The 12,530-nt window shown below is 44.5% G+C and overlaps 1 protein-coding gene across 1 annotated transcript in view; it reads right to left on the bottom strand.

Annotated features, from left to right (window-relative positions):
* Positions 1-12,530, bottom strand: part of LOC137522543 (solute carrier family 2, facilitated glucose transporter member 11-like) — a 51,635-nt gene that overhangs the window by 12,156 nt on the left and 26,949 nt on the right. Inside the window, exons 8-10 of the mRNA XM_068242627.1 lie at positions 11,336-11,446; positions 8,288-8,389; positions 5,098-5,173 (exon numbers count right to left, since the gene is read on the bottom strand). Of these exons, the coding sequence (XP_068098728.1) occupies positions 5,098-5,173; positions 8,288-8,389; positions 11,336-11,446 (289 nt within the window). The remainder of the gene's footprint in view (positions 1-5,097; positions 5,174-8,287; positions 8,390-11,335; positions 11,447-12,530) is intronic.

The following is a 12,530-nucleotide window of genomic DNA, read 5'->3' on the forward strand; positions in this document are numbered from 1 at the left end:
AGCAGCTCCGGCTACCGCAAGGGAACCCAGAGCTGTGTGGGGCTCCAACTACTAACCTTCCCTTCCTCTAATACATCCTTCAGATCAAGTGTTTTTGTGGCTACACTTTTATGACCCTTGTGAGGTGGCCATAAAGGGAGCCAAGCGAAGAGTGTGAACATGGAGGGTGTGACGTATGTGCAGTCACCCACCAATAGCTGTTCCTTTTGCTGCAGATTACCATAAAGCCTCAGACCCTGAGGGAATCCTGAAAACAGTCAACAATGCAGGCAAAATAACCTTTAAGAATGATTGGTGAGTCCACACACAGTCCAATTTCGATTGTATGTACAATCGATACAATCTGGGATTTAATATAGAGACCAGGTCGCTGCCACCAATCCGCAATAAAGCGTGCGAATGCACTAAGTCTAACTCTAGCTAAATCATGTAGGAAAAAGGGTTAATTTGACAACCTTTCTAGAGATAGCAAAACTAAAAATATTTATATCAAACCAGTTATGGTAACGTCTCTACGGAGATATGAATCCTTTTACGGAGATTTTAAGAACAGCACTTAGACGAACGATTTTTAATCGTTTATTTAAAGAAATAATGCAGAACTACATATAGCAAATGAAACAAATCGATACAGAAATAATAATGATTAAATACTAAAATAGCTATTGATAGTCTGAGCAATTTGTCAAGTTACCGTGTCCTTTGCGATAAGTCCAGCAGAAGATATCGGGCCATATCCTATTACTGAACTCGCGAGTTCTTAATTTAGGTGATGCGGGCATCGCCTAATCCCAATTGAGTTATGATCCCCCAGGCGGAAAAGAACTTGCTTGGGCGATGTAATCACCCAGCGAGTTCTTTACACGGTATCCAGTTACCGTTTGCATGCCTCCGGGAAGCATCCCGACAGACATGAGCGCTAGCTTAGACCTGCAAAGAGCAGATCTAAACCAGCTAACGCACGTCGTCGCTGCAGCATCTGGGGGTCTCCTTTAATAAGGAGACCCCCAGAGCTCCCCGTCGGGTCGCCGCACACCTTAGAAACCCCCCACGTAGCTGCGCCGGGCACTGTTAACATACATACCGCCGCTGATCACCAAACGCCTCTCGCCGCAAATTCCGTCGCTTGATTACAGTGTATCTAATACTGTAATTACTGTCCGCATAGGAGCCTGGGCAAAACATCTTTGAATCTGCAGCCGGGGCTCCCCATTGATCTGCTGTCTGAGCCATTTTATTGGTTCAGACAGCGGACCAATGGGGAGCCTTGGCTGCAGATTCAAAGATGCTTTGCCCGGGCTCCTATGCAGAGAGTAATTACAGTGTTAGATACACTGTAATTATGCAACGGAATTTGCGGCGAGAGACGTTGGGTGATCAGCAGCGGTATGTATGTTAACAGGGGTGCCCGGTGCAGCTACGTGGGGGGTTTCTAAGATGTGCGGCGACCCGACGGGGAGCTCTGGGGGTCTCCTTATTAAAGGAGACAGCCAGATGCTGCGGCGGAAGATGGCGGCGATGTTCGGCGGGTCAGTGCGCATGTGTGGGGAGCGAGGCCATGGTGCTGATGGACAGCACCACAGTGTAAACCTCACTCCCCTTCACCCAGTAAAATTGAGCATCGCTCAGGCTTTCGCCTGCGTAATACTCCCTAACAATCGGCCATCGCACAAGTGAAACTGGCAATAGGATTTGCTGGTAAACCTCGCACGACGGCAAGGTGATAAGTAGCTCGCATCTGCAAGCTACTTATCACCTTGAATAGAATATGGCCCATAAAGTCCAGTTAAGGAAAGTTCTGTGGAATGGGTAGAAGTCTTTTTATAATCCAGCCAAATCCGTGATGTTATAAGGATGGCTGGAGTTCCCCCACCCCTGCCTGAGTGTCCTGTCAGTTTTTAACCCTTTCTCTGCCAGAGGGTGTGGATGGCAACTAGAGATGTTCTCCCACCCTTAGCAATCTGAAGTCCGGCCCCAATTGTCTGAGGGACCAAATTGGCATTTTCTCCAATTATGCCATAACTCAGCGGATCTCAGACAGATCATATAAAAACCAGCATTTTACATTCCGTCATCATGTTCTGAACCAATCGATATCAAACTTGCTTGGGCCGGCACCTTCTCTGCCGAGGGATTTAATATCTCAAGGAATAGAAGGTGCCAAATCAATGCTTTGTGGACCAGATACCTGCCGTTCAGATTTAAAGAGAACCCAAGGTGGGGGTCTTAGAATTAAATCTATACACAGAGGCTGGGTCTGGCTATAGTGCCCAGCCTCTGTTGCTAGTTGAATCTTCCCTAAATCCCCCCTCCGTTCTGCACTAGCCCATAAATTACAGCCAGGCTGTCGGGCTCTGTTTAACTTTCTAGTGCCACTCACGCCGCTCCCCCTGCCTCCTGCAGAGTGCCGGTCCCAGCCCGCGTCCCTTCCCTCCAATCAGTGGCGAGGGAAGGGACGTGGGCGGGGATCGGCGCTCTGCAGGAGGCGGGGGAGTGGCGTGAGTGGCACTAGAATGTTAAACAGAGCCTGTTGCGACACGCTCAGTGTCGCCAGCGCGGCTGTAATTTATGGGCTAGTGCAGAGCGCAGGGGGGATTTAGGGAAGATTCAACTAGCAACAGAGGCTGGGAACTATAGCCAGACGAAGCCTCTGTGTATAGATTTAACTCTTAGATCCCCACCTCGGGTTCTCTTTAAGCTCATATCTGATAATTTTGACATGTTTGGCATCTATTAATTTAGTAAAATGTCTGAATGACTTATTCTTTCATATCAAGGGGAATTAAAAGTCATTCTCTCTACCTCTTATCAGGCTAGAGCAGGAATGTGGACCTAATGATTTTATGAGGGGATCTGTTCCTCTCCTTATCTTTAAAACTAGGATGGAGAAACTTCCTGGAGAAGCTTTATTGCCCCCCTGATAGATAACCTTTTTTTCTGTGTGGCAGAGGTCTGGTTTTTGCAAGGAACACTGTCTTCTCAACACAGGCTAATGGATTTAAAGGGGTACTCCAGAACATATTTTGTGCGCATTTTCATGCGCTTGTCGCAATGGCGTTCGCGAAATTGTGACAGAGGAGCCCATCAAAGTTTCTCTGTGGCATCATATATTGTAGTTACGCCACTGGAGGCATACTTCCTGTGTTCCTCAACCATAGCCTTCCCTTCCCACATACATGACGTTGATACAGACAGATTTGTTTAGTTATACTAGATACAGTTAATGATTCCATTGTGAACATATATACAGTGGAAGGATTAAACTGATTTTTCCATATTTGGTAGGAAATAATTCCATATTTGGTGTGAGTTCAATTTAATAAAGTGTCCTATCCAAGGGTGAAAAGATAAGTGATAAATCCTGTACTGTGCTTGTTTTTAACCACTTAACGACCTCCTAACGTCGATAGGCGTCAGCAGGTCGTAAGTGGTATTACATGGATTTCCATATCAGTTCACGGAGGTGTCTCCGTGAACAGCCTGTGAGCCTCCGATCGCGGCTCGCAGGCAAAATGTAAATACGCGGGGAAGAAATCCCCGCTGTCTACATCATACAACGCTGCCGTAAAGGAGATCGGCGATCCCCGGCCTCTGATTGGCCCGGGATCGCCGGAATCTGATAGGCTGGGTCTCCGTACAGCGCCGCCCATAGCAGAAATCGCTGCGGAGGGGGACTTTTATGAGCCCTCCCCGCAAAACGCAGATAGCCGGCGGCGATCAGACCCCCCCCCCCCCCCAGCAGCACATCCCCCTAGTGGGGAAAAAAGGGGGGATGTCTGGTCACCCTGGCTGCAAAGTGATCTGTGCTGTGGGCTGGAGAGCCCACGCAACACAGATCACAGCAAAATCCCCTGGTCCTTAAGTGGTTAAACAAAAACAAAATGAGAGCATTAACAGGTATGTGGAATTCACTGCTGTCACATCTAGCTCACTCTGCTCATGCTGTTTTTAATCACTTAGAATTATTAACGAACTCATTAGAAGGGAATATATCTTATACTGTGTTATTACAAACCCTAGAAATGTGCCAAGACTAATACTTCACAACACATGAAGTTTTTAGGAAAATAATGATCAGTGATATAGGGATCTATATTTATTATTACTATTTCCAGTCAAAACAGCCTGACCAATAGTGAGAAATGTTCTAAAGCTGTAAAATTCCTCAGTGAACAATATCCGTGTTGATGAGTGAGTGATGATGAGAACATCAGTGAACTGTTTCTTATGCTATACATTGTTATGTGCCCATCCATATAATTTGCTGCATATAAAATATGCTGCATAAAAGAGCGCAGTTGAGCGTGTGTATGGGGCTTAAGAGGTGGGTTTAACTAGAGAATATTTTCCTACCCTTTATGTTTATACAAAAAAAAGGAAGAGGTATGTTTGGATCCTAATTTAGGGACCCTTGAGGTTCTATGATGGTGGGGGCCATGTTCAGATCCTGAGACTTTTATACATTATACACTGTTATTTTGGTTGTGTTGCTTTGTGCAAGAATAATGGAAATCTCCTTTTGTGATTACATGACTGTTCTTTGTTCATGTGCCATGCCTCTGTTACATGTTGGTCTGCAATCAAACATGACTGTTACTTTCTCTAACTTGAAAATCAAAATTGCAATAAACATTTTGAAACAGAATCCCTGTTTAGGACCTATATTTTACTATCATTATTTAGAGCAATACAAATAATAAAGTGAACCCGACAGTCATGTTATTCTCATTGTGTTGAGGAGTGTGAAATAACCATCAAGCTCTCTTTATGCCTGCACTGTCCACCTGTCCATTGTATGACTGTTTACATGTTTACCATATTTGGTAATAAACCAGGTAAAATACTGGGCCTCCACCTTTTTCTTTCTCAGTGGATATTAGTGTCTTTTGCAACCATGTCAGCACAGTCTAAGTGAGGATCGTATTCTTCCCTCCACATCTCTAATTATTGAGATTGCTGTGTTCCAATTTCCAAATGGATCACTCTGATTTTAGTACACATGGAGTATATTCGTATTTGGCAAGTTTGGGATTTCTGACCACCCAAGGCAAATAAATAAAGTCACGGAGCAAATAAGATACTCAACAGATTACTAACCAGGTCCCAAGCCGTAGGTCAAGGTGAAGATGAAGATGAGCACACTAGATACGTATGGAGGCCAAGTATATGAATTCTACAGGAAAGTAAAATTAGTATGTGACACCAAATTATGAAACAGTTTTTGTTACAAATACATTGCATGTCCTGTTGCTCCTTTCATTGTTCAATGGCCTGGAAAACGGGAAAACTACCAACTAAAATAAGCCTTTAAAGTGAACTGAGCAGCATTTTTAGCCCCAGAGGCAACTCAAATAGCACATTAAAAATGCATGATAACAATGTGGCGTATTACTAAAAAAATAATTATATTCTACCTCTTCTTTTTACATTTAAATGTTATACTCTTAGATTTAGACCCTTCTTGGCTCAGCTGATTGTGGCCGTCTGACGGCTGGCCATACACTGAGTCATGTGCTCCATTTTTTTCCGAAGGCCCATGGAGTATGGGAAGGCAGTTTGGTGCATGGTGGGGGAATTGTTAGGTTATCTGGGAGAGGGATTTTTTTTTTTCAATATTCAAATACGTTAAGCAGCCTTTTTCATTTAGTTTTATGCTACTTGAGTCAAGTTAATAGAAAAACAAACGTAGCCTTCATTAAAGTGATTTTATACAGTACTGCATAGCTGCATTTTAAAAATCAGCAGAACTCTTTACTATAAAAAATAGGATTCCCAAGTTCAAAAGTTCAGGTACTCCTCCTTTTGCCATCAGTCTCCTTCCTTCCTGGGTAGGCAATGCCACCTACTGTACTTACCAAAGTCAGATCACAGATTAACCGTAGGCAGAGGTAACATTGTTACCATGTAATTCTGGCATTTGTTAGATTCAGTGTGGATGAAGGCATAACCCTAACCAATCCCCTTACTGATAAATCTTCTTGCAGAGACATAACCCTAACCTTTCCTTCTAAAATTAACCCTTCTGATGCCTAACATTTATTCCTTTTTGATGCTGAACCCAAGCCTTCTTAACATAAACCGCTTCCTAATCACTAGGGTTTACCTCCCCCACTCTGACTAAGCTTACCCATTCCAGACACATAACCTTGACCTTATAATAACCCTAACGACTGAAACTACCCTTCCTCTACCTTATACCGTAATACTAATAATAATTGCCCTCCTAATGTATGTCTAAACCTAACTGCTAACCCTTTATGGTAGTCACCTTCTATTATCTTCAAAATGAAGCATCCTATAACTATAGCATCCCATAACTTGACCAGCATTGTGGCTATTTAATAGCCAAACAGTGGCATCAAAATTAAACTACTGCCAATAACCTGGCAGCATAATAGATAAAAGCCAACCATCAGCTAAATTGAAGACCCTACTGACAATATCCTATCTTTTACATGGTGCAAAAAAATCTCCATATGCCAAAATGAACTGCCCCATTGTCACTTGATTGTGGAGGGGGTAAACAATACTAGGTTTCGGTGATGGATTTCCTACCAAATGTGAATACCAAACAAGGCTCAGTACTAGAGTCCCATTAGCGACAGCAGGTTGATCTGCTGCGTTGGAAGCATTGCATGCAACCTTGACTACCAGTTCAATTTATAGCCATCCTCTACAGCAGTCCTCGTGATTCCCCAACGGTGCATGCTTTGCAGGCAACTTCCCCTATGCACAGGTGGGGTAATTAGTGTCTCAGCTACATGGAATCCACCTAGCTGAGACACTAATTACCCCACCTGTGCATAGGTGAGGTTGCCAAATGTCTGCAAAACATGCACCGTTGGGGAGTCACGAGGACAGGTTTGAGAAACACTGCACTACAGGCTTGCTTTACAAGCTTCAATTGTCACCAACCCTGAAGCTAATTTGTGCATTAATGAATTCAGGGTTTTTTTGTTTTTGTTTTACCTTGGGGTGGCCATATATGGTACAATTTTTCATTTTTTTTCGATTAGATAATTTAGTTTGATTATTCCGTTAGATTGAATATAAAGATTGGTACTTATGCGTTAGCCGGGCGCATCCGGCAGGTGGCGCTGTTGTAGCTAATTTCATTCATACTTAGTTAACGTAGTACTGTGTGAATGGAAGCGCCGCAGGTGGCGCTAATTACATTGATACGGCACGTAACAATACAGTGTTAATGGGAACTAATACATTGTATTTCAAGTGGCCGGAACTGACACTTAATGCAATTAAAATGAAGGCGGCGGCAATTTAACAGATGAAGCCGCCGCCTTCGTCTGTTGTTCTTCTTCTCCCCCTTTGCCCTCTCGCTTCTATACAATGCTGGCAGCCAGGGCCGGGCCGAGGCATAGGCTGGAGAGGCTCCAGCCTCAGGGCGCAGTGTAGGAGGGGGCGCACAATTCATTCAGCTGTCATTCCTAATTGTGTTTGAAGCAGAAAGAAATAAGAAAAGGGGATACATAGCAGTGACTGCAAGCCAGATAACTAGATATTAATGTGTTGGGGAGGTTGTGGGCCCTGTGGCCCTCTTAGTCTAATAGCAATCAGTGTGTGACGGCTGGGGTGGGAGGGATGGAGGGGCGCACTTTGTTGTCTCAGCCTTGGGTGCTGGAGGACCTTGTCCCAGCTCTGCTGGCAGCCTGCGGGGACATGCGTGTCCCCCCAGAGTCGTTCGTCGGGGCAGGGAATCCTGCTTGTTTGCTTGCGACGAACGACTGTGGGGGGACACGCGTGTCCCCCCCAGCTGCCAGCATTGTATAGAAGCGAGAGGAGGGCAAAGGGGGAGAAGAAGAACAGACGAAGGCGGCGGCTTCATCTGTTAAATTGCCACTGCTTTCATTTTAATTGCATTAAGTGACAGTTCCGGCCACTTGAAATACATATTAATTCCCATTAACACTGTATTGTTACGTGCTGTATCAATGTAATTAGCGCCACCTGCGGCGCTTCCATTCACACAGTACTACGTTAACTAAGTATGAATGAAATTAGCTACAACAGCGCCACCTGCCGGATGCGCCCGGCTAACGGATAAGTACCTAAAGATTTTTCCAGCATGTGCGTTCTGATTTTTCTCGAAAAACGGGATAATCGTTTGAATTTCTTGATCAAAAAAAAATATATTTTCAACTTTCATTCAATTCGATCATTTAGATCGAATAAACGGGATAATCAAATGTTTTTATTGTACCATGTATGGCCACCATAAGATATATTTCAAGGTAGAAGAACTGCATTGTGCAGTACAAACAGTCCTTACCTGAAGAGAGAGTGTGACAGTGAGTAAAGTCAGAATCACAGCCAGTATAGTACAGTTCACCCACATCAGGGATTTCCTGCCCACACGATCAATAAGGAAGCCCTAAATAGAAACAGAAATAAGAAGGCATAAAAACAGAAATAAGAAGAAATAGATACATCAGTCAAATGTAAAAAAATGGTAGAATTCTATAAAATAACTGAAAATTAAGATATTCGACCATATGCAATTCACGGTTTCTCTGGAGTTTTCTCCCAGATGATCTTTTCACAACTTGTTAATAAAATAATTTTTAAACCACCAGCAAGCAATTTTGATAGTACTTCTTCACCTACTTTTGGCCCTTTTTCAGTTGCAAAGTGCTGAAAAATAATTTTAAACACAAGATGAAAAATTATCCCCTATTAGAAAACTCAGGAGCTGCAGTCATGTGTAAGCATCATTGCAGCTGCAGTCATGTGTGAGCATCATTGCAGCTGCAGTCATGTGTAAGCATCATTGCAGCTGCAGTCATGTGTAAGCATCATTGCAGCTGCAGTCATGTGTAAGCATCATTGCAGCTGCAGTCATGTGTGAGCATCATTGCAGCTGCAGTCAGGTGTAAGCATGATTGCAGCTGCAGTCACGTGTGAGCATCATTGCAGATGCCGTCATGTGTGAGCATCATTGCAGCTGCAGTCACGTGTGAGCATCATTGCAGCTGCAGTCATGTGTAAGCATCATTGCAGCTGCAGTCACGTGTGAGCATCATTGCAGCTGCAGTCATGTGTGAGCATCATTGCAGCTGCAGTCATGTGTGAGCATCATTGCAGCTTCAGTCATGTGTGAGCATCATTGCAGCTGCAGTCAAGTGTAAGCATCATTGCAGCTGCAGTCACGTGTAAACATCATTGCAGCTGCAGTCAGGTGTAAGCGTTATTGCAGCTTCAGTCACGTGTGAGCATCATTGCAGATGCCGTCATGTGTGAGCATTATTGCAGCTGCAGTCATGTGTAAGCATCATTGCAACTGCAGTCAGGTGTAAGCATCATTGCAATTGCAGTCACGTGTGAGCATCATTGCAGCTGCAGTCACGTGTGAGCATCATTGCAACTGCAGTCACGTGTGAGCATCATTGCAGATGCCGTCATGTGTGAGCATTATTGCAGCTGCAGTCACGTGTGAGCATCATTGCAGCTGCAGTCATGTGTAAGCATCATTGCAGCTGCAGTCACGTGTGAGCATCATTGCAGCTGCAGTCATGTGTGAGCATCATTGCAGCTGCAGTCATGTGTGAGCATCATTGCAGCTTCAGTCATGTGTGAGCATCATTGCAGCTGCAGTCAAGTGTAAGCATCATTGCAGCTGCAGTCACATGTAAACATCATTGCAGCTGCAGTCAGGTGTAAGCGTTATTGCAGCTTCAGTCACGTGTGAGCATCATTGCAGATGCCGTCATGTGTGAGCATTATTGCAGCTGCAGTCATGTGTAAGCATCATTGCAGCTGCAGTCAGGTGTAAGCATCATTGCAACTGCAGTCATGTGTGAGCATCATTGCAGATGCCGTCATGTGTGAGCATTATTGCAGCTGCAGTCATGTGTAAGCATCATTGCAGCTGCAGTCATGTGTGAGCATCATTGCAGCTGCAGTCATGTGTGAGCATCATCGCAGCTGCAGTCATGTGTAAGCATCATCGCAGCTGCAGTCACGTGTAAGCATCATTGCAGCTGCAGTCAGGTGTAAGCATCATTGCAACTGCAGTCACGTGTAAGCATCATTGCAGATGCCGTCATGTGTGAGCATTATTGCAGCTGCAGTCATGTGTAAACATCATTGCAGCTTCAGTCATGTGTGAGCATCATTGGAGCTGCGGTCATGTGTGAGCATCATTGCAGCTGCGGTCATGTGTGAGCATCATTGCAGCTGCGGTCATGTGTAAGCATCATTGCAGCTGCAGTCACGTGTAAGCATCATTGCAGCTGCAGTCACGTGTAAGCATCATTGCAGCTGCAGTCATGTGTGAGCATCATTGCAGATGCCGTCATGTGTGAGCATCATTGCAGATGCCATCATGTGTAAGCATCACTGCAGTTGCAGTCACCTGTGAGCATCATTGCAGCTGCAATCACATGTACGCATCATTGCAGCTGCAGTCACGTGTGAGCATCATTGCAGCTGCAGTCATGTGTAAGCATCATTGCAGCTGCAGTCACATGTGAGCATCATTGCAGCTGCAGTCACGTGTGAGCATCATTGCAGCTGCAGTCATGTGTAAGCATCATTGCAGCTGCAGTCACGTGTGAGCATCATTACAGATGCCGTCATGTGTGAGCATCATTGCAGCTGCAGTCATGTGTGAGCATCATTGCAGCTGCAGTCATGTGTAAGCATCATTGCAGCTGCAGTCACATGTGAGCATCATTGCAGCTGCAGTCATGTGTGAGCATCATTGCAGCTGCAGTCATGTGTAAGCATCATTGCAGCTGCAGTCACATGTGAGCATCATTGCAGCTGCAGTCACGTGTGAGCATCATTGCAGCTGCAGTCATGTGTAAGCATCATTGCAGCTGCAGTCACGTGTGAGCATCATTACAGATGCCGTCATGTGTGAGCATCATTGCAGATGCCGTCATGTGTGAGCATCATTGCAGATGCCGTCATGTGTGAGCATCATTGCAGATGCCGTCATGTGTAAGCATCATTGCAGTTGCAGTCACATGTGAGCATCATGCAGATCAGGTGTTTCAGACTTTAAAGTCAGATCTGACAAGACTAGCTGCATGCTTGTTTCTGGTGTTATTCACATACTACTGCAGAGAAATAGACCAGCAGGGCTGCCAGGCAACTGGTATTGATTAAAAGGAAACACATATGGCAGCCTCCGTATACATCTTACTTCAGTTCCCCTTTAAAGAATGAAGACCAGGTTTGCAGGAACAGATTTGTTCTTCACTGCTCTTCATATTTTTTTGTTATTTTATTTTTACAGTGATTTATATCCTGCATTATTTATGTTGAAATACAAAAAAAGATGAATGTGTAGGGTAGTAGCTTAGCAATGACTTACACACAACACTATTGTGATCATTTCTGTGATTCCAATCCCAACAGAGACATATGGAGCATCATTACTGGAAATACCAGCATTCTGAAAAACTTCATAAGCATAGAAGTACACCTGTGAAAACAATTATGATAATTATTAAGATAAGCAGTGCATGGTGTAACTGATCTTACCATACAACCGTAAAGATTATTTTTTTCTTGCTTTTGTTCATAGATTAACATCAATTGTTTGAGATTAACATCATTTTAGTCCCTTTTAGTATATAGGTATTTCCCCGTTAATGAACGAGATAGAGACTGTGGGTTCATATGCTCAACCTTAATCCGTTCTTCAGTTGGAATGGGTATAGTCCCCAGGTAATGAATGAGATAGGGATGTTCATTCTAGTTTCCACCCTCCCTACCTCATATAACTTCCCTGGCGCCTAGTGCTTCATCCCTCCCTCCCTCCCTAATACGGCTTCCCTGGTGTCTAGTTCCCCCTTCCCTCCCAAACAACATAGCTACTAGAGTTGGGCCGAACCTCCGATTTTAGGTTCGCGAACCGGGTTCGCGAACTTCCGCGGAAGGTTCGGTTCACGTTAAAGTTCGCGAACCGCAATAGACTTCAATGGGGATGCGAACTTTGAAAAAAAAAAAAAATTATGCTGGCCACAAAAGTGATGGAAAAGATGTTTCAAGGGGTCTAACACCTGGAGGGGGGCATGACGGAGTGGGATACACGCCAAAAGCAGCGTTTTAAGGGCAGAAATCACATTGAATGCTAAATGACAGGCCTAAAGTGCTTTAAAACATCTTGCATGTGTATACATCAATCAGGTAGTGTAATTAAGGTACTGCTTCACACTGACACACCAAACTGTTCACTGAGCAGAACAGGTATACAGTGGCGGGTTCACTTAACAGGTATACAGTGGCGGGTTCACTGAACAGAACAGGTATGCAGTGGCGGGTTCACTGAACAGAACAGGTATGCAGTGGCGGGTTCACTGAACAGAACAGGTATGCAGTGGTGGGTTCACAGAACAGGTATGCAGTGGTGGGTTCACAGAACAGGTATGCAGTGGTGGGTTCACTGAACAGGTATGCAGTGGTGGGTTCACTGAACAGGTATGCAGTGGTGGGTTCACTGAACAGGTATGCAGTGGTGGGTTCACAGAACAGGTATGCAGTGGCAGGTTCACTGAACAGGTATG

The sequence above is a fragment of the Hyperolius riggenbachi genome, chromosome 1 (genome assembly GCF_040937935.1).
Source record: "Hyperolius riggenbachi isolate aHypRig1 chromosome 1, aHypRig1.pri, whole genome shotgun sequence".
Classification (NCBI taxonomy): Eukaryota; Metazoa; Chordata; class Amphibia; order Anura; family Hyperoliidae; genus Hyperolius; species Hyperolius riggenbachi.